Raw genomic sequence first — 18555 nt, forward strand, 5'->3', positions numbered from 1 at the left:
AAAATACTGCTGCAATTGATTGCAGATAGGTTTCTACTAGCTCTTAGATTTTATAAACTAATTTTTAACACCCATTCCTTTTTGCAAAATAGCTCAAGCCTAATCAGCCTGGATAGATGTAGGTCTAAGCCATTCTAACATAGGGATGATGCTCTGATCAGAACCAAAGTCAAATTCCTTGTTTGTGTGGACAAACCCAGCAAATAAAGCTGATTCTGATCTTTAACAGCCCATTGTAGCTCTTGCTCCATGTTTATGGTTGTGAATCTGCCGGAAGGTAAACCTCTCCCCTAGTAACAAGTTTCTTGTAGCCTCTAACGAGTTTTCTTCCATTAATAGCTTCATCCATCTCCTCATCATTTACGATAAGCTTCCCTGTCCCCGCTGAAGAAACGTTTCCCACAACATGATGCTGACACCACCATGTTTCACCATGGGGAGAGAGTGTTCAGGATGTTGGTTTTCCACCACAAATTCTTGCAATAACCAACAAGTTATAGTTTGGTCTTCTCTGACCAGATCATCTACTGTTGCACGTTGCTGGGTCCCCTACAAGGCTTGTAGGTAAATGCAAACAGGATTTCTTAAGGTTTTCTTCTGTCTTTCTTTTTTTCTGCCTCTCTCCCATAAAGGCATGGTAATTTAGGTGGAGATTTTTCTTTGTAAAAAGTTTTGAAAACATGTATTGGTTTTTACTTCACAATTATGCCGTACCTTGTGTTGATCTTTCACCATTGTTGTAACATGCTTGCCGGAATAAGCAAGCTAGTTAAGAAAAAATATTGTCTTGCCTTTGTTTGAAGTTGTTTGCATATGCTCCAAAAGTGGTAATCTACTCAACATAAACCACAAGAATTGTATATCTTTATGTGTATCTTTATGTGAGCTTGCAGCTAAATCTGTATACGTCTGTGTGACTGTATGTGCCCTAAGATCAATAGTCGTTGCGACAAAGGCATAGAAAGTGGCCACATAGTGAAAATAGAACAGCCTCTATACCTCCTATTGTTTGGATCAAAACTAGAACAGTGAAAGTGAGTTAATTCCAGTGAGCTGCACCTGCTTTCTTTCCCAAGCCATGTGTGCAAGCTCTTTAGTTGTACGGGGAGGAGGAAAAAAAAAGTGCCACTGCTAGCTTCCCAGAGCAACACTGCATATTGTTATTGGAATTTCTTTTTTATTTTCCTTTGTGACTGTGTGTGTATTAATTACACTGGAGATCTGTCTTGACAAAGCTTTTTTACAGCAAGGAAATGCTGCCAGAGACGTGCGCAGCTGGTAGCTAACCATCTGAGTTTGTTGATTAACTGCGTGTTCGCCTATTTTCTTCTGAGGTTTAAGTGGGCCAAAAGATACAAAATAAACGCAGTACAATAAAGAGAATATAACTGTGAGAGCATAAAGACCCATTCAAGTCTTTCAAGAAAAGGTCTCTATTTGTGGTGAATCTGCACCATGAATTGATTTTTAAAGTTTATCAGTTATGCGCTACCATTTACAGTTTGTCTTTATAACTGTAAAAGAAGACAGAGATGAAAAGATATTCATAACTTTGAATATACCCTAGAACGCAATATCAAAATCTTCTTCTCTCTCCATGTATTTCATTCTTTCTGTCTGTCTTTCCCCTAAGAGAGGGTAAAATCCTGATATTTCCTGGACCCCCTTTGCCTCTGAAGTTATCCCTGAGATGCCAAAGCATCATGCTGAGGTAGCTGTCAAGCAACAGGCTGAAAGTGGAGACACGGACAGCGATCCAAAACCGGTCAAACTTGTGTGAGCGACGTCAGGTCACGTACTTCAGAACACTCATCTGACTCAGCTTCGACACGTGGAGAAAATGCACCCCTGGGCTCTAAATACCATGCTGATATTTACACAGTTATAGGGAAATGTGAAAAACACAAACCTTATTCTCATGGCTTCAGATTAAATCACACTTCTAGACAATGTGATTAACTGTCATATCCAACATACTCTGACCTCTATGATCCACAACTGAAACATGAGCATCCTGAAAGGGATCTAGGAGCCATGCAGCAACTCAGCTGCAATACAAACTGTGCATGAGCCTGTCAATAGGTCTTGCAAAACATAAGGTCAAAACATAGTGTGGGGGAACATGACATGAGTGTTGTCTTCCACTGACGTTTTAATGCAAGGGGCAGACGTAGGACACAACTAGCTGCTGTCTTAGCTCCATTATCGACTGTTTACTCAGTCACTTTGCTTCAAAAGTTGGCATGTGGCACAACTAAAAGAACCAGAGCACCAAGTCACGGAAGGCAAGGGAACTCCACATGTTTCCGAACACCTCTCATATTGTGGCTGACAACTTAGTCATCAGCATTACTCTGGAAACACGGGTTTAAGAAATAATCTGAGCAACATATACAAGAAGCGATTCTCCAAGTCTGAAATTAGCCTCATATCCAGACAGAACGCCAAGCCAATCCAGATACAGTCCTCATTTTAATTTTGGAGCATGGTCAGCTCAGATTTTATTGAATGTATTGTATGAGCATGCTGCTATAACACTAGTGATTAGTCATTGCAAAGTTCAAAGCAAAGCACTTAGTGTATGAAACAGAAGAACACTTTGCCTATCTTTGTTTGCACACGATTAATCGAAACTGCAAAGAAAACATGTTATGTGCCAAATGATCAACAAGGCATATTAAAACATAGAGGGAGCATACTAAGGTTAGCCTAGCATCAGCAGAGTGATATGTGTGTTTACTGAAGAGTTTTGTAGCTGTATGTGCCGAATCAGAAAAAGCTAAAGCTAGTCTTCACTTAAAGTGTTTTACGTTGTTTGAATATTATATCATATTTCTATTCAGAAACTTTGGGGACACAAGTATGAGTTGCCTAATACAAAAATGTGGATTTCTAGGAACAAATAAATTAATTCCAGTAATTGGCGTTATTTTGTTGTCGAACAGCTAAACATACATATATTAACGAATAGTCTAGACACTTTTACTTCGTTAATCTTTTCACTTTGTAAGCATTGCAAAAAACTTGAAACAGCATAAAAAAAAGAAATAGAAAAACATGTTATTTGAAAATAAATAAAACTAATTTCATAGACCACTAGGCAGCTAACCTAATGCAGGTAGTTTCATTTTTCATCTCAGGTTGCTGTGCAATATAACTGTCTTTATGTTTTTTTAGCATTTACTTTAGTTAATGTGAAGTTGCAGTATCTTGTTGCACTTTAAGGTGAGATTATTTAATTTGTTTAACCTTCTGTGCAAGGAAAGCTAATTTATCTGTTCAAGTATCAAAAGTAAATAAGTTGATCAAGTGTACTTTAAAATATAAGCCTATAGCTCTCATTGAGCTTTAATGTTAAAAATAAGATTGGCTTAGGTTCACAAACAAGTGTAGGCATAGAGTGACGGTTTTATTTTTGCTTTTAGGTAGTGAACACAACTTTAAATGTCATCTGGATTTTCATGTCACTAGTTTTTTCAAAAGCTTCATTATCGTGTCATTTTAACTGTTAAAAGAAGGGAAGAATCAAATCAAAGATGTCTTGAGTCTTAAATCTTGAATGTAGATCTGCATGCATGCATTTCCCACATATCATAACTAACACATACACTCACTTTAACAGCACTGCGTGAAAAGAATGAGTGTGATAATGAAAAGCCTCAACTGACCAAACAATAACAGCCATATAAATATCACACCACACCCACATATCTCAACCTGACACATACAACCTGTTACCTCCGACACACGTATATAACAAAAGACCATCCGTGCACATCCATAAACATGCACGTTGCATGATGGCCTGAACACAAACACACACGTTTTAAAAATAAAGACAGTTTGCTTGTATGTGAATGCTACCTAGAAAACAAATGGTTGGTTAAACACTTCAGGTGGGAAGTGCTAATTTGTGCTGTATCTCATCGGCAGAGTTTTTATGTTCTGATCTTCGCTGTCACGGCTTGAGGACACTATGGATATTGTGTGGCCTCAAGTGACCCTTTTGTTTCCCATCACTATTTGAGACATCTTTCTTTTATTAACTACAAAAACACATCGGTTGCCCCATGCAGCAGTTCTAAACTGGTGCTCTGACCTGTTTTTACAGTAGCTGGTGTTCAGTCAGTAAAGAGAGATGCTGAGGTAGGTACACTTGATATTTACTTACATTTGATTAACAATAAATCGAGATGACAGGTATTAGAAGATGGGATATGCCGAAATCTTAGTTATGACCATAAACTGCATCTCAGCAGGGTTTTTGAGCTGCAGGCCCAAGGGAAGTGAGGGGAGCTGAAAAAGTCACTGGGGTATCCCTACACTGTGCTTAGGATCTGTTTCAGAGTTTCTGGAAGGACAGGGCACTGAACATTATCATAGACTCCTCACCCCCTCTGCATGAACATTTGTACTACTGCTATCAGTATAACGGCACTGCAACATCAAAAACAGCCAACAGACTTATGCACAGTTTTTTGCCTCAAGGTGGTAAAATGCTGAACTACGGCAATTATTTCATATTTTTTAATCTATTCTGGTATTTAACTTTTTTTATCTAGGTAATTACCTTTTACATAAGTCTGCTAAGTGATCCCATTTTTTTGTTTACTGCTTTACAGTGACAACAAACTAATTTGATATGATCATATTCAAATTGAATGTTGTTTGTATTAGGATAATTAGTATTAATCTTCCTCACTGTGAGGGTACTGTGGGTGTTAAAACACACAGAAAATAAAGAACAAAAAATTCTCAGGTGGAAACAACCCATATGTCAGTGTGGGCACAACCTTTGTTCCATTGCTCATCAATGCTATTAGACATAACACTATTAATATAAGAAAGCCTGACATGACAGCGCTTTGGATGATGGTAAGTGGACTACTGTAAGTGTATACCCAACTGTTTCTTTTCACAGTATACTGGCAACTGAAATGTGAAGCCTCATACACAAAACATGAATGCAAACATAAAGCAATACAGTTTTCAGAGCTTTTTTCACCCCCATGATCAGCAGATCTAAGCTAACAGAGCATAAAGCAACATTTTTAAAACTTATCTGCTTGATAATAAGTACTAATGAGAAAGTAATGTGAACTACACTTTAAATACTCATTATTTAGTGTATTTTGATACCTAATCATCTCATAATCCACAACGTATCTGTATTCTTAAGTGAAAATTATTGAGCACAAACTTGAAGCAGCATACAGCTTATTTGTTCACCCATATCCTCCTCCTCAGCTCCTTCCCAGGGGAGATTCCGACAGTTTAACACACAAGCCTGCAGAAATTCATTCGCACACACACGCCTTGGTAATCATTGAACAACTGTAGTTTTACTTGCTGTCACCTCTTTCCTATACAGATTTTTTCACAGTGATTGTTCTTTACATGTACAATTATTATAGATATTGTCATAACGGGAATGGACCAACCAATCTAATAAAATTTTGTAATAAAATATGCTCAGTTTCATCTAACTGACCTGTAATTCCTTTTTTTTTTCCAGGCAGGCAAACACTTAAGATATGCAAGAGTGATACATGGAGAAAAGAAGGGATACAGTCAGATTCTGCACCACAAAAGGGCGAAATAAAGACGGGAGGGACAAGGAGAGAGAGAGAGAAAAAAAGTGGGGGTGGATGCACAGGAAGCACATTTGTATGCATTTCCTCTCATAACAGGAAGAGGCCAGTGGCTTCCCCTTCACAATGGCTTCGCTTCTGCTTCCCACCTCCTGCCTTCTTCCCTGGGGGAGGAGGAGGTGAAGGAAGAGGAGGAGTGGATAGACAGGCACCCAAAAACTGCTGGTTAATAAACCAAACAGGGCCATATGAAGACAGACAGACAGACAGACAGACAGACACACACACACACACACACACACACAGATGTCAGCCACTTGTGAAGAATTTGTCTTAAGACAAACATTTGTCCTATTGTCACAGTAGAGCAGGAAGACAGGGCCTTGCGCAAAAGGAATAAGAGCAGTCGGAGACCTTGGCCTGAACTCTGCCTCACAGCCAAAGAAACTGAGACATTATGACAAAAAGGCTTTTGTCCCACCTCTAACATATTCTATGCTCCTTTTTCTCTTGAAAACCACACTTATCATCCTCTTGAGTACTCTCTTTGTGTCATATGAACTGAGAGCAGTAGTCTCCAAGTAATTTTTGCTTCAGTATCTGAAATGGAAAAGAAGAGCCCCCTTAATGGCTATGGAAAAGAAGAGCCCCCCTTAATAGCTACCTGTTAACCACAGAAAAAGACAAAAATTTATTTTACCCAGTTTTAGTTTGAGGTCCTAAATTGCACATCAGTTTAAATTGTTTTAACCAGTAATGAAGTTTCAGTGAAGCTGTGAATTGGCTATGCCCCTCTGCATTTTCCTGTTTATGCTGAAACACTGCAGCTGGAAAAGAGTGACAAAAAGTGGATGTTGCATCGAAGGGCCCAAGTTAGTGGTCCGATCGACAAAAATAACTTTGCAGTCTTTATCATGACATGGTGCATTTCACATTTGAATATGTTAAATAAGGTAGTAAAGATAAATCGTTTGAAACTAATTTTCACACATTACATTTAATTGCTTTATTGCTCCAACAAAGGTACATTTTAATTATTTTAACAAAAAAAGATGTAAACCTGTAAGTGTGTAGATTGTGAAAAGAAAATGACAAAAGACAAAACAGAAAAATGTTTAATTGGTGTTTTTTTTTTTTTAATTCTAATTTAAGACAACACATGGGAATCTTTTCAGTATTAAAATGTCTTAAATATGTCTTACATAAAAATCCCATGAATTAACATTTCTTCTAAAGATTTAATAGATCTCCTTTTAAATCAAACAAAACAAACAAACAAAAAAAAAAAGAATAAAAAAACAAAAACAAACTGTTAAGGCTTAACAATAAAGACAGGAATTCTCTATTTAAGGTTGTTTAAATAAAATAAAAAAAAAACAGAAATAATATTTCTAAATCTAAATCTGAGTTTTAAACAATCTCTGTTTAGCACTGAATTATTCACGTTTGACCATTTTGGGCAGTTAAACATTGACATAGAGATGGTCAAACGCCGTCAGAATTGAATTGTGCACAGAATAGGAATATCCATTCAGATACCAGCATCACCTAGCTGCGGCGTACAGCCATTTTCCTTAAAGTGCTTGCTCTATATAGAACTAAAGAGAGGCTCCCATCTCCCTATTGACTGTAAATGACAATAAGCACTGACACAATGGCTCCCAAGGTGGAGATCCATATCATTCAGATCAAATTATCCCACTAATGGTAGATAACTTAATGAATGTGCAGTAAGAAACAAACAAAAAGAATTTGCAGACATAAAATAAAAGGAAATGGTGTGATCTTAGTTGGCCCCTCTCAGGTGAGATTCTGTAGTGGCAAACAGTTGACACCAAAGGAGTGCCACTCACAGTGGTAGTAGAGGGAAGCGATGGAAGGTGGGAAACAGGGAATTAGAGGAAGAGGAGTTCAGGGGTGAGGAGCTACCCTGTGGGCCTCATTATTTTCCTGCTGTTAATTTTTCTCACACATTTTCTCACCCCAGCCCTGTTGATTGGGAGGGAAGAATGCATTGCAGGCTGAAACAAAAAGACCCTTTCTTTTGGCTTTTCTGCTGTGGTTCACATGATGAGGAGGGGAAAAGAGGAAAGCAGACACAGAAGGACAAACAATTTTACTCTTTTAATTTTCCTCCCCAGTATGTGTATGATTGTGGGCAGCTTATTTTGGGGGAGCTGAAAGATCAAGTTGTTTTACTTCTAGTCGCTGATGACCTGATCCATGTTTAACCTTTGGCCCCTGGGTTCCTTCCATTTGGAGACCACATGTCCCACACAAGGACAAACAGACACACACACACACACACACACACACAAATTCACACACAAACAAGTGATCCTAAATTAAGCCCACTGAGTGTACTAACTGGAGAGGTAACACTAATTAGAGCCAATTGCAGTAAATTACCGTAGTTGATCTCCATGATGAGCTTGACAGAGAAAGACGTATTTTAAATGTTTGCAACATGAAGGAAAGCATGTGTTTGACAAGGTACGCAAGGACATTAAATGTACCATGTAAAATATGTATGTTATAGTATAATCAGCTATGTTTGTATGTATGTGCACCCACACCTTTACTTGTATCTTCTACCGTAGGAGTATATGGCTGCCTATGTGTGTGTGGATCATGAGAGCCTGCTCTCTGTGTGCAGCTCATGAGTTTATGACACAGGGGGCTCTTTCATGTGCCCGAGGCTGGGAGAGGGTATGAGTGGTCGGGCGGCTCTGAGCCAGGGTTCACACACTACTGCCCACTGTCCAGAGCTCTGGGCAGCCAGTCAACGCCAGGGAGGCCTAGCCCTTCTGCCACCGCTCTGGGGAAGTGTTTCAGGGCCCGGGGGTGGCAGTCCAAAGTGGCCGCCCAGAGAGAATCAGGCGCCGTGCCCAGTGTGATCCTGCCACTGTGAGGAGTGCAGGAGGGGAGGGGAGGCAGCACCGCTCCGTAGGTGGCAAGGTAGTGCTGACTGCTCCACAGAGTGCTGCCACTCCAAAGACGGCGGTGTTATGGAGTGTGTAAGAATCCAGGAAAAACTGCAGTAAATTTAAAAATAAGGCATGAAGCACCCCTTTCTGCTTTTTTTTTTTACTGTGAGTGCATATTTATTGTCTCTCTCATAACTGTAGTTGTATTTTCAGAAAATTTGGGTGAACAAAATCTAAAACAAAATCTGATATACTAAGGTCCAGGGGGGTAAATATAAGGGATAGTTAAGGATTTTTTAAGTGAGGCTCTGTTAATAGGTTATAAGGAGTATCTTACCTGGAGCAAATAACTCTCTAGCCATGCTCATTCAGCATATATCCAGATTAGTAGGTTAGTAGGTTTGGTCTGTGTGTAGTGGCTCTTGATATGCTGAGTCCAGCCTCGGTCCACTCCTTGTGAAGTTCCCCCAAATCTTGAATAGAATTTGCTTGACAATCCTCTCAAGGTTGCAGATATCCCTGGTGCTAGTGCATCTTGTTCTACCATACTTTTTCCTGCCACTTATCCTTTTGTATGAATATGCTTGAATGCAGCACTCTTTGAACAACTAGCTTCTTTACCAGTGACCTTTTCTGGCTTACCCTCCTTCTAATATTCATATTTTCTAAGACACTGAATTAGGGTTTTTTATTATCTCTAAGCCATAATCATCAAACCTACAAGAAATAAAGCTTTCTGAAACGAGCGACAAAAATTAAATAACATAATGATATTGTTTTTTTTCAGATTTACCTCAAATTTCTAAAACAACTCCAGTCTCAAAAATATCATGGCAACATTTAAACTGTCCTGAAATCTGCATTAGACGATAATAACGCCAACAGAATATTTATTTTGGAGTGCTTGCATCCCCCCTGACAAAACGGTGCCCTGGGTGGTGAGACGCATCATCCATTTCAAAACGTGCTGAGGAGGTTGTAAATAATTACATAGGAAATGGAGCTAGGAGCAGTGTCTTTAAAAAAAGTAATTAGTTATAGTTACTAGTTGCTTCTCCCAAAAAGTAACTGAGTTAGTAACTGAGTTACTCCACTATAAAAGTAACTAGTTAACAGGGAAAGTAACTATTGCGTTACTTTCTTAAAGTTTAAATATGTCTATGAATTTAGATTTTTTTCTAAGGCTTTATAAGCCAGTTGCATATAGTGGAATTACATAGACAAGGAGTTTAATATTTACTTCACATGTACGCTCTTGCCTTTTACCTCAAGGAGAATAAAGTAGTGTCTGCATAATATTTTTGCTTTTTACATCGCTTTGCTTTTATTTGAGATCATTATTCGGGTGGCATGCTGCTTCCTACCTTAATTTCCTCAAATAAGTAAATATAGACTTTGTAAATAATTGCCCAACACAAATTTGACAGCAGTTTAATTACTTGTAAGCTACTTGCTTTAACCACTATGATGTTTTTATGATTGGAGTTGTTTAGTAGGATAGTGAAATTCTGCTTAAGCTATTAGCTTCAGCCCTAATTAATCTGGTTTTATGCTAAATGAAGACACCAAGTAAGTTATCTACTGAATGTAAGATGTTAATAATGCCTTGTAACCTTTTACAAGAACCTCACTTCAAAATTCTGAGTTATCACAAGTGGACAGTAAATGTTTTAGACATAAAAAACTGAAATATGTTATGAATGTGAGGAAGAGAGCAGCACTATACCCGGTCCTCTTGTGTTTATTTGGCTTGGGCTTGGGATATTTCCTCAAAAAGGAAGTGAAAATATGCAAAGGCAAAGCTTCCGTTTTTTTTTGTTTTTTTTTCTTTAAAGAAGAAAATTTAAGTTTCCGTGTCTGTCTTAGTCTTGTGATGTTCTCCTCCTTCAAACAACATGATGTCACCTATTTAGGTTTCAGGTTTATTGAGAGTGGTGCTTTCCACATAACTCGATGAAGTCATGTCAGGAAGAGTTGTTATTTCTATTAAACAGCAGCTATTAATGATTATTATCGCTTTAAAGAACCAAATAAGAAACATGCAGCAATTTATTGATTTTCCTTTCTGTGAACCCTTGTCTCTTTCCTCAGTTTCCTTCTCCTTCCTCCTCTCCCTGTAAATAAAGCCAAGATATCTGAGGCATCGATTCCCCCCAGGTGTCCTTCCTGTCTCCCTCTTTCCATCCTTATCCTCAGGAGTCAGAGAGCTCGGTGCAGCTTGCAGGCACAGGCTAAGGCGGAGGTGAGGGAGAGGGCCTGAGATAACACTGAGGGAGAGTGGGTGCTGCAACTCGATAGTTATAGTCCTCATGTAACATTCCTGTGACCTCCTCCTTGATCTTGCTTTGTCTCTCGGTCCGCCTGCCTGTCTCTCTTAGTAAGAAAAAACTCTGGTATAAAAGCAAATGTTTTCATATATCTTGTTTTATTTACATTTTCCTTAACTGCATTTCATTTATTAACTTTTAAAGAGGCTGTTTGGATTTGTGGAAGTGCAATTCTGAGAAGTTATTTTTAGTAATATGACAGATAGATGTCATAATGTGATCGGTTTGTAGATAACTTAATAATAGCATGATTTGTTTCTGGAGGCAGAGCTCTGGATCCAACAATTCAACAAAACAATGGGATTTGTTAATTGTTGGGATGCTAACTACTAATAGCATCAAAAGTTGATAAAAACATTTTTCTCTAAGTTATTCCTCCAAAAGTAGCATGTTCCCAAATAGAAGTTGCATGTGCCTCTTATTTTAAAAGATGCAAACTGTCAGAAGTGCTTTGAAGTGTTAATAGCTGCTACTTAACTATTTTTTACCAGCACAAAAGTTGTATTTAATATATACTTTGCTGCTTGGCAACTGCCCACTTTTCCAGTCGGAAGTCTAACTTCAGGGATGTTCTTGTTGTTTTTTCTGGCTGCGATCTGAAAATTTGACTTTCATGTACAAACAAAGCATGCCATATATCCTTAGTGGTTGAAGGCTAACAGCTAATCAGATAGGGCTCCTCCATTTTAGCTGATCCATTTTAGACAACCCAATAAGAAGATGATCCTATTCGTAAGATACAGTGCTGTTTTAGTGGGTATTAACTATCTACACTTTCACAGAAGACCATTTCTTGTTCTTGCTGTTTTCCTAGCTGAACAGTGTCCATGTTACTATACTAAAGTTACAAATTTTGAAGCTACAGGCTTTATGAATCCACCTGATAAACTGATTGGGAGTCATTCAACACAGTTTCCAAACAACTACTAGACCTAGAAAATTCAAACGTTTACTACACTCTTGGCAAATGTAGAGCAGAAATACAACTTGCACCTGATCAGGCATATTGACACAGCCAGTAGCCTAAACAAATATGACTTAACCGTAGTATCATGGACATCGCTTAGCTAAAACTTTCTTTTGAAAGTGTAAATGATTAGTAGCCAGTGTTGTACCCTGCATATATAAATATATTCAGTTTGAATCATTTTAAATTGCTACAGGAAACTAAAATATTTGATCTGTCTGACATCCAGCACTCTGAGGATATTTTTGCTTTCCACACACTTATTGCAAGATAACATCTTTCTACTACATGTAAGGGAACTAATCCTTATAAAAACCTCCCAGAACCTCACTTAACAAAAATCCAAACTTTAAATATTCTTCCGATTCCCAAAATTATGTCCACAAGATAACTGCTTGATAAAACCTGGCTTGAAACATCAGGGGAGCATGCCTGTATACACCCAAAAGTAAATATGTCTCAAAAGCAACACAACTGGCTCTGTGTATGTGTTTGACCTGTGATCCAGAGGCCACCTTAGCAGCGTATGGATCCAATTGGGCTGCCAGGAAGCCCGACAAAGTGTCAGTGGTCAGCCATGCCACAGGAAGTGATCGATTGTGGGCCTCAAGGGCACGGAGAGAGCTCTGTTTCTGTCTACTTCCTGCCACAGACTATAGAGTCTACTTGTAACTCTCTGTCCCCTATTAGCTCTATTTTATATATCTCTCTCAAGTAATGCCAGCTGTTGTTGAAAAGTGTTTTCTATGTTCCTATGTCTTTTGTTATAACTGTTGTCTAGCTGAACCCGTTTGATTTCAAGAGCTGCAGATCTTGGTACTGATTGTACTCAATACAAAAATAGTGTTACAGTATTTGTTTTCCAGTTTTTTACCTAAACTATTCCATCTTTGTTTGGTTGTTTATTTAGCTTTTACTCCACCCTGACTCTTGTGCTTACACACTCTTCCTGGTAATATTCCGCTTGCGGTGAGCTTAAATGTGTGTGTGACAGACTGAGTGTGTAAAAGGCTACTTCAGCTGTGTGAAAGTGTAGTAATACAGAATTAATTTTAAAATGCACAAATGTAAAGCCTCAATTTAGTTTTTTTTACACTAAATATATGAGAAATATACATACCATCATATGCCAACTCTTCCACCAAGAAAGCAATGCTTTCCAGACACTTTACAGCAACAAATTTGAATGCATTTTATTAGAATTTTGGACAACTTAAAGAAGCACACAACTGTTTGTGGAGGCAAAGGATAGATCTCTTCAAAGTTTTTCACAAGCAAACATCAGAAAATTATGGCATGCTTTTATACAGCCCCTCAAAGTGAATACTTTATAGAACCACATTTCACTACAATTACAGCTGCAAGTATTTAATACTATGTATCTACCAGCTTTGCACAGCGAGTTACTAACATTTTTACAAAATAGCTCAAGCTCAACGTCAGTTTTCAAGTTTTGCCAATGTTTCTCTATTGGATTTAAATTTGGATGATGGACCTCCAACCAGGTCACAAGTTTTCTGGAACCTCTAAGAGGTTTAAAGAATTGTTTTGTATTTAGCTATCACTCATCCCATCACCTCTGATCTGCTGCACTGTTCCTGCTGAAGGAAAGCATCCCCACAGCATGACACTGGCATGACCATGTTTTCAAATGAGATGGTGTGTTCAGGTTAATGTAAAGTGTTTTTCTTCCACATGTAGCTTTTTCATGCAGGCTAAACAGTTCAGTTTTTGTCATTCTGATTAGAGCACCTCCCTCAAAAGGTTTGCTTACACCCCAACATTACTTTTCACAATGTCTTTATTTTAAATATCAAATGTTTGGAATGCACAAAATTTGCATTTGTGCTATACATATTATTTTTGCAGATTTTCCCTCACCTGTCTGCTGTGTTCCTTGGTCTTCATGATTGTGCGTGTTTACCAATTTTGTTAAGCAAACTCCCAACACTTTCAGTTTTTTTTTGTTTGAAGAAACAAAAAGCTAAAATCATAATTTTCCTTCACTTTCACAATTACATGGCACTTTTTGGTGGTCTATCACATTGAATCCTAATGAAAAAGTTTGTGGTTGTAATGTAAAAAAAAAAAAGAAGTTTCATACATATGAATGCTTGTGCAAGGCACTATAATAACTATTTTTCTTGCATGCACCTTTCGTTTCCCCAGTTCACATATTGCCCAGACTCCCAGAAGACCTTCATTGTTGAGGGCTATTGGGGGTGTAGGGTGTTTCTCCTTCCTTCCTTCCTCCTTCAGCCTGTTCTCTCCCCCATTCTCCTACTCATCCATCCTCCCACACCCTCGGGACTTACCTGTCTGTTGCGTTCATCCATAATCCGCGTGATCTGAATCTTTTTCCTCCCCATCGTCCCCGTCTCTTTCTTTTTCTTCTCTTTCTGAATAACTCAAAGCTTTCTTCTCTCTCTGTCTAACTCTCTCTGTCTCTCCTCTTTTCTTCTTTTCGCTCCTCTTTTTCTTCACTATTGCACTCTTGCTATCTCTTATCTGTCTTTTTTCTTCTTTCTATTTGTTCCAATCACCTCAAAGATTTCAGCATCTGTACCTGCAAGAGAGAGAGGGAGGGGTAAGCATTAAATGAAATGAAATATGGCAAAATAGTGAGAGGGGAAAAAATATATAAAAGTAGCATCACGGCAGCCACAAGGGATGGTGAAGAAAGACAAAGAATCTGTCAACAATGTTATGAGAAATGTTGTGTTTTTCACTGTCGATATCATGCAAATCAGTTTTTGCTTTTTTTTTTTTTTTTACTGAGGCACCCACTATGAGAGAAGACAGCGCTGTCAGAATCTTGCCTCGTTCTTTGACAGTGTTTTGGATGTGCCGCTAACTTAAATGCTCTAATCACCAACACTGTTACATTACCTCCGCTCTGAGAAACTCATTTTGTTTCTTTCCCTTGAAACGGCACTGTATATTGACAGTGGAACTTGCCAGCCACATACTTTTACTACTCTCTCTGTAGCCATATCCAAAAAGGCAGATGTGAGCAGCAGGATAAGAGGCAGATTTAAAAAAGAAGCGCGGGTCTTGACACACTCTGGCAAAACAAAACCACAAGGAGAATTAAAAAAAATTTATGTTTTTGTGAAAGTTGTACTAGCATCAAGCAGAACTCTAACTTGCACTTAATCCAGCTGGAGAAACTGCAAGTCAGTGACACCACCTGATTAATAGTAAAAAACAGTATTTTTGTGTGAACAGATGAGGGTGTAGAAACCCTCACTCAGGTGGAGCCCTGCAGCTTTATGCTCAGGACTGCACCCGCGAGAAAAAGAGAATTGCGCTCCAAAAACTTTGAGCGGCTGTCCATGTGCATACGTGTGCATGTGTGTGTATAAGTATATGTGTGTGTGCACTCCTGTATGAGCCTGGCTAAGCCCGAGCTCCAGAGCATCTCTCTGGAGTGCTAAAGTAGGCCAACCCAATCTATCTCGGGGAGGAGCAGAAGAACTGTTGTTGTGTTTTCTTTTGACAGTAGAGGTGATAACGTCCCTCGTTATGCAAATGAGCATCCCATTATTTAAGCTCAGTGCAATGCAGGGGAGCTGTCAGCGCCGTCACATTAAAAAAAAAAAAAAAATCCTCCATCTACCCTGCCTTTTTTCTCTACTTTCCCCTTTTTCTCTCTTCTCTCCTTTCTGAACCACATTTCCGGCACCTGGCAGCACAAGCATCAGACATTGATGTGGAAGACGACACCACTTCACCAAAAGACATGTCAGTCTTAGTCTCTCTCTCTATCACTCACTGTCTCTCTTTTTTCAAACACTCTTGCTCTTTTTCCTCACTCTCTCATATTCTCTTCTTTTGCATACATCCATGCATATATTCCCAAATCCATGTATTTAACCTGAATCCATGTATTTATTGAGTAACATGCCCAAGGAAGCACAAGACAAATCCAAGCCCCTGAGATGTAGTGCAGGACACTGATATGCATTTGACCTTTTTGTGCTTGAGAGTAGGAAATTGATAATGAAAGCTTTTAATGGAGACTTCCAGGGATAATTTGGCTCTTATGCGCCTTTTCTACTGGCTCTGTTTAGACCAGCTCCACTCCACTTGGCTCGCTTTGCAAGCGTATCCCTTACTGTCTTTTCATACCAGTACCTAATTTTTTGGTCACTGCTCCTGAGCAGGTATGACCGGAGGTGATGTGAAGTGAACAGACTACTGTTCACTGATTGGCCATAGAATCAGGAGAAATGGGAAAATTTAATAAAACTCAAGAGTGACTACACATAAAATCAGCTGTTCAGATAAACAAACATTTCCCCCAAAAAACAAGACCAATATGAAACTGAAGCGACTGCAGTAGGCAGGAGCAGCTGCCCGTAATCACTCTGCCTGCATCGGGTCAATGGGAGGAAGGCCCCACCGAATCCGTAGAGCATGAATATCCAATTTCCAACCTAAAACTAAGTCCCCGATTTTGAGTTTTAAAGTCCTTGTCCTTGTTTTTGCCATGGCTGAGACAAAAACTTTGTTATAAAGCCCAAAATTTTTGCTTCTTCAGGCAAACATTCAAATTATTTAAAATTATATCAAAGAAAGTGCTAGAGTGCTGTATGAAGCATAGAGTAGTGCAGTGGTGCCCCTCCTCCACATGTTGCTGTGCATTAAACCTTGAGTATATCAAAGATTTAAAAAGTTAAGAATTAAAAATCACAAAGATTTTCCATACTGTCCCTACTGTTAAAAATCATTTACTTAGGCGCCAAAGAGAGTACCAAAGTGACCAGAGAGTTCTCCAGCTATGTGGAGTATAGAGAAATCCAGCACTGCTCCTCTCCACTACTATTAACTTGTTATAGTTGTGTTACTCACAATCAGAACAGTAGAAAATTGTAATGTTCTGTGCAACACTTAAAAATTACCAATACATTTGGTGTTTTTTTCCAATATTTTTGCTTAATTTTTTTTGCTGAGCCCAAAATATTAAACCCACATGCATATTCAGATATAAAATTATTTTCATTCAACTAGGATATTTGTTATTAGGAAAGGAGACATGTACCTATCAGAGGTTGATAAACAGCCCTCAAATCTGTCACTTACCTTTACATTATATTTGAAACAATTTATTTGAAATGTTGAAAATTATGTACACTTCTCAATAATACGAGGACAAATCTTTATATAATTAAACCCTGCTTATATTTGGCATTGGCATTTTTATTTTTGGTAATGATCTCCAAGTCCTTGAGACTGCAAGGGCTCTGTGCCATCACCCTACTCTTTAACCCTCTCCAGAGCTACTGTGTCTGATTTAGGTGAGGACATTGGCTAAGCTTGTCCAAATTTATAATTTTACTTCCAGTCCAACGAAACATCTTTTTAACATTTAAACATAACATTGAAACCTAAATCTTCTAGATATATAGATAATTGCTGTATATAACAATATTGCCAATGTAATAATCAATGTTATATTATATTTTATTGTTATATTATATTAGCAGCAATAAGAATACGCATTACCCATTTTTGTAACAAAACTTTATGTAAATTCTCTGTTATTAAGTGTGATCATACAGTAAGAATCTCATACTGGCCCATGAGTCATGCTTGAACACAAAACCTTTTCTTAAGAAACATCATCACCATAATTTTTCTATATTTTACAAATCTGTCAACTGAAAAACTGCCATTGCATGGAAACAGAATACAACGTGAGACAATGGAGTCTAAAGAATAAAGAAATGATAGACAAAAAAAAAAAAAACTTTTAGAGATTTGGAATATACCCACCCGTGGCAGTACTAAAATGCTTCTTTTGGCAGCTAGCACAATAATCAAACTGCACCATTATAACAATAAACGTAAGATCCTAAATAATACTGTGGCAGCTCTAAGGAGGCTATCCAAAACATCTTAGCATTGCTCTGCACAAACACACCCATCCATAGACAGGAAAACAAAGAGCTGCCCTCTGGTACTCAACAAAAAAGGATGTTGTCAGACAAACTAGGATTACAAGCCAACACTAAGGCGCTTGGCACAAGACAGCTAGACAAGGATATCAATCAAGCCGGTGTACCTCAATCACAGGCTGACAGCATCATCCCCTCCCAAGTCTTTGTACTCAACATTACCCAGCCTGGGCATTACTCCAAACAAGGGAGGCATTACCTCCGTGATCCCTGCCTCCTGGCCTCCACCTCCTCCCTCTTGTTCCACGTGCAGCTCACTAAGCAGAGTTGAACCTCTCAATGTCAACACCCACTGGGGCAACACCTTAGGCCTTACGTAACGTTAACACTAAGATTAAGCCTGTGTCCTGAGCATTTAATCCCTGATTCTGGCTTTCAGCACCAGCCAGCACTCCCCCGAGGTGAGGTTCTGCTGCCACTTAGCCCCGTATTGATGCCTCCTCGGCTCAGTCAGCTTCCCCTATGTCTTTTCATCTGTGCTTCGTCTACCTCCTCCTACACAACAGGGCAACTTGCCTCCTCCTCCCCCCTATTTCTCTTGCCACCAACCCCCCCACTCTTCTTCACACCCGCCCCCGTCCCATATGAGAGCCAGACAGCTTCTGGTTAAGAAGAGAGTGCCCACCTCCTCATCGGGCTCCTTTCTCTTTTACTTCCCTAGTGGTGGATGGAGCATCATTTAACTTAGAAGATTACCACTGACTCACTAAATCCAATTTACCCTCATGACGATGAAATATATATATAAATATATATATACATATATATATATTTATATATATA

General features: G+C 38.7%; 1 protein-coding gene across 1 annotated transcript in view; it reads right to left on the reverse strand.

Annotated features, from left to right (window-relative positions):
- Positions 1–18555, reverse strand: part of mef2cb (myocyte enhancer factor 2cb) — a 90595-nt gene that overhangs the window by 36943 nt on the left and 35097 nt on the right. Inside the window, exon 3 of the mRNA XM_047381010.1 lies at positions 14128–14378. Within this exon, the coding sequence (XP_047236966.1) occupies positions 14128–14181 (54 nt within the window). The 5' untranslated portion in view covers positions 14182–14378. The remainder of the gene's footprint in view (positions 1–14127; positions 14379–18555) is intronic.

Source organism: Girardinichthys multiradiatus, chromosome 12 (assembly GCF_021462225.1).
Source record: "Girardinichthys multiradiatus isolate DD_20200921_A chromosome 12, DD_fGirMul_XY1, whole genome shotgun sequence".
NCBI lineage: Eukaryota > Metazoa > Chordata > Actinopteri > Cyprinodontiformes > Goodeidae > Girardinichthys > Girardinichthys multiradiatus.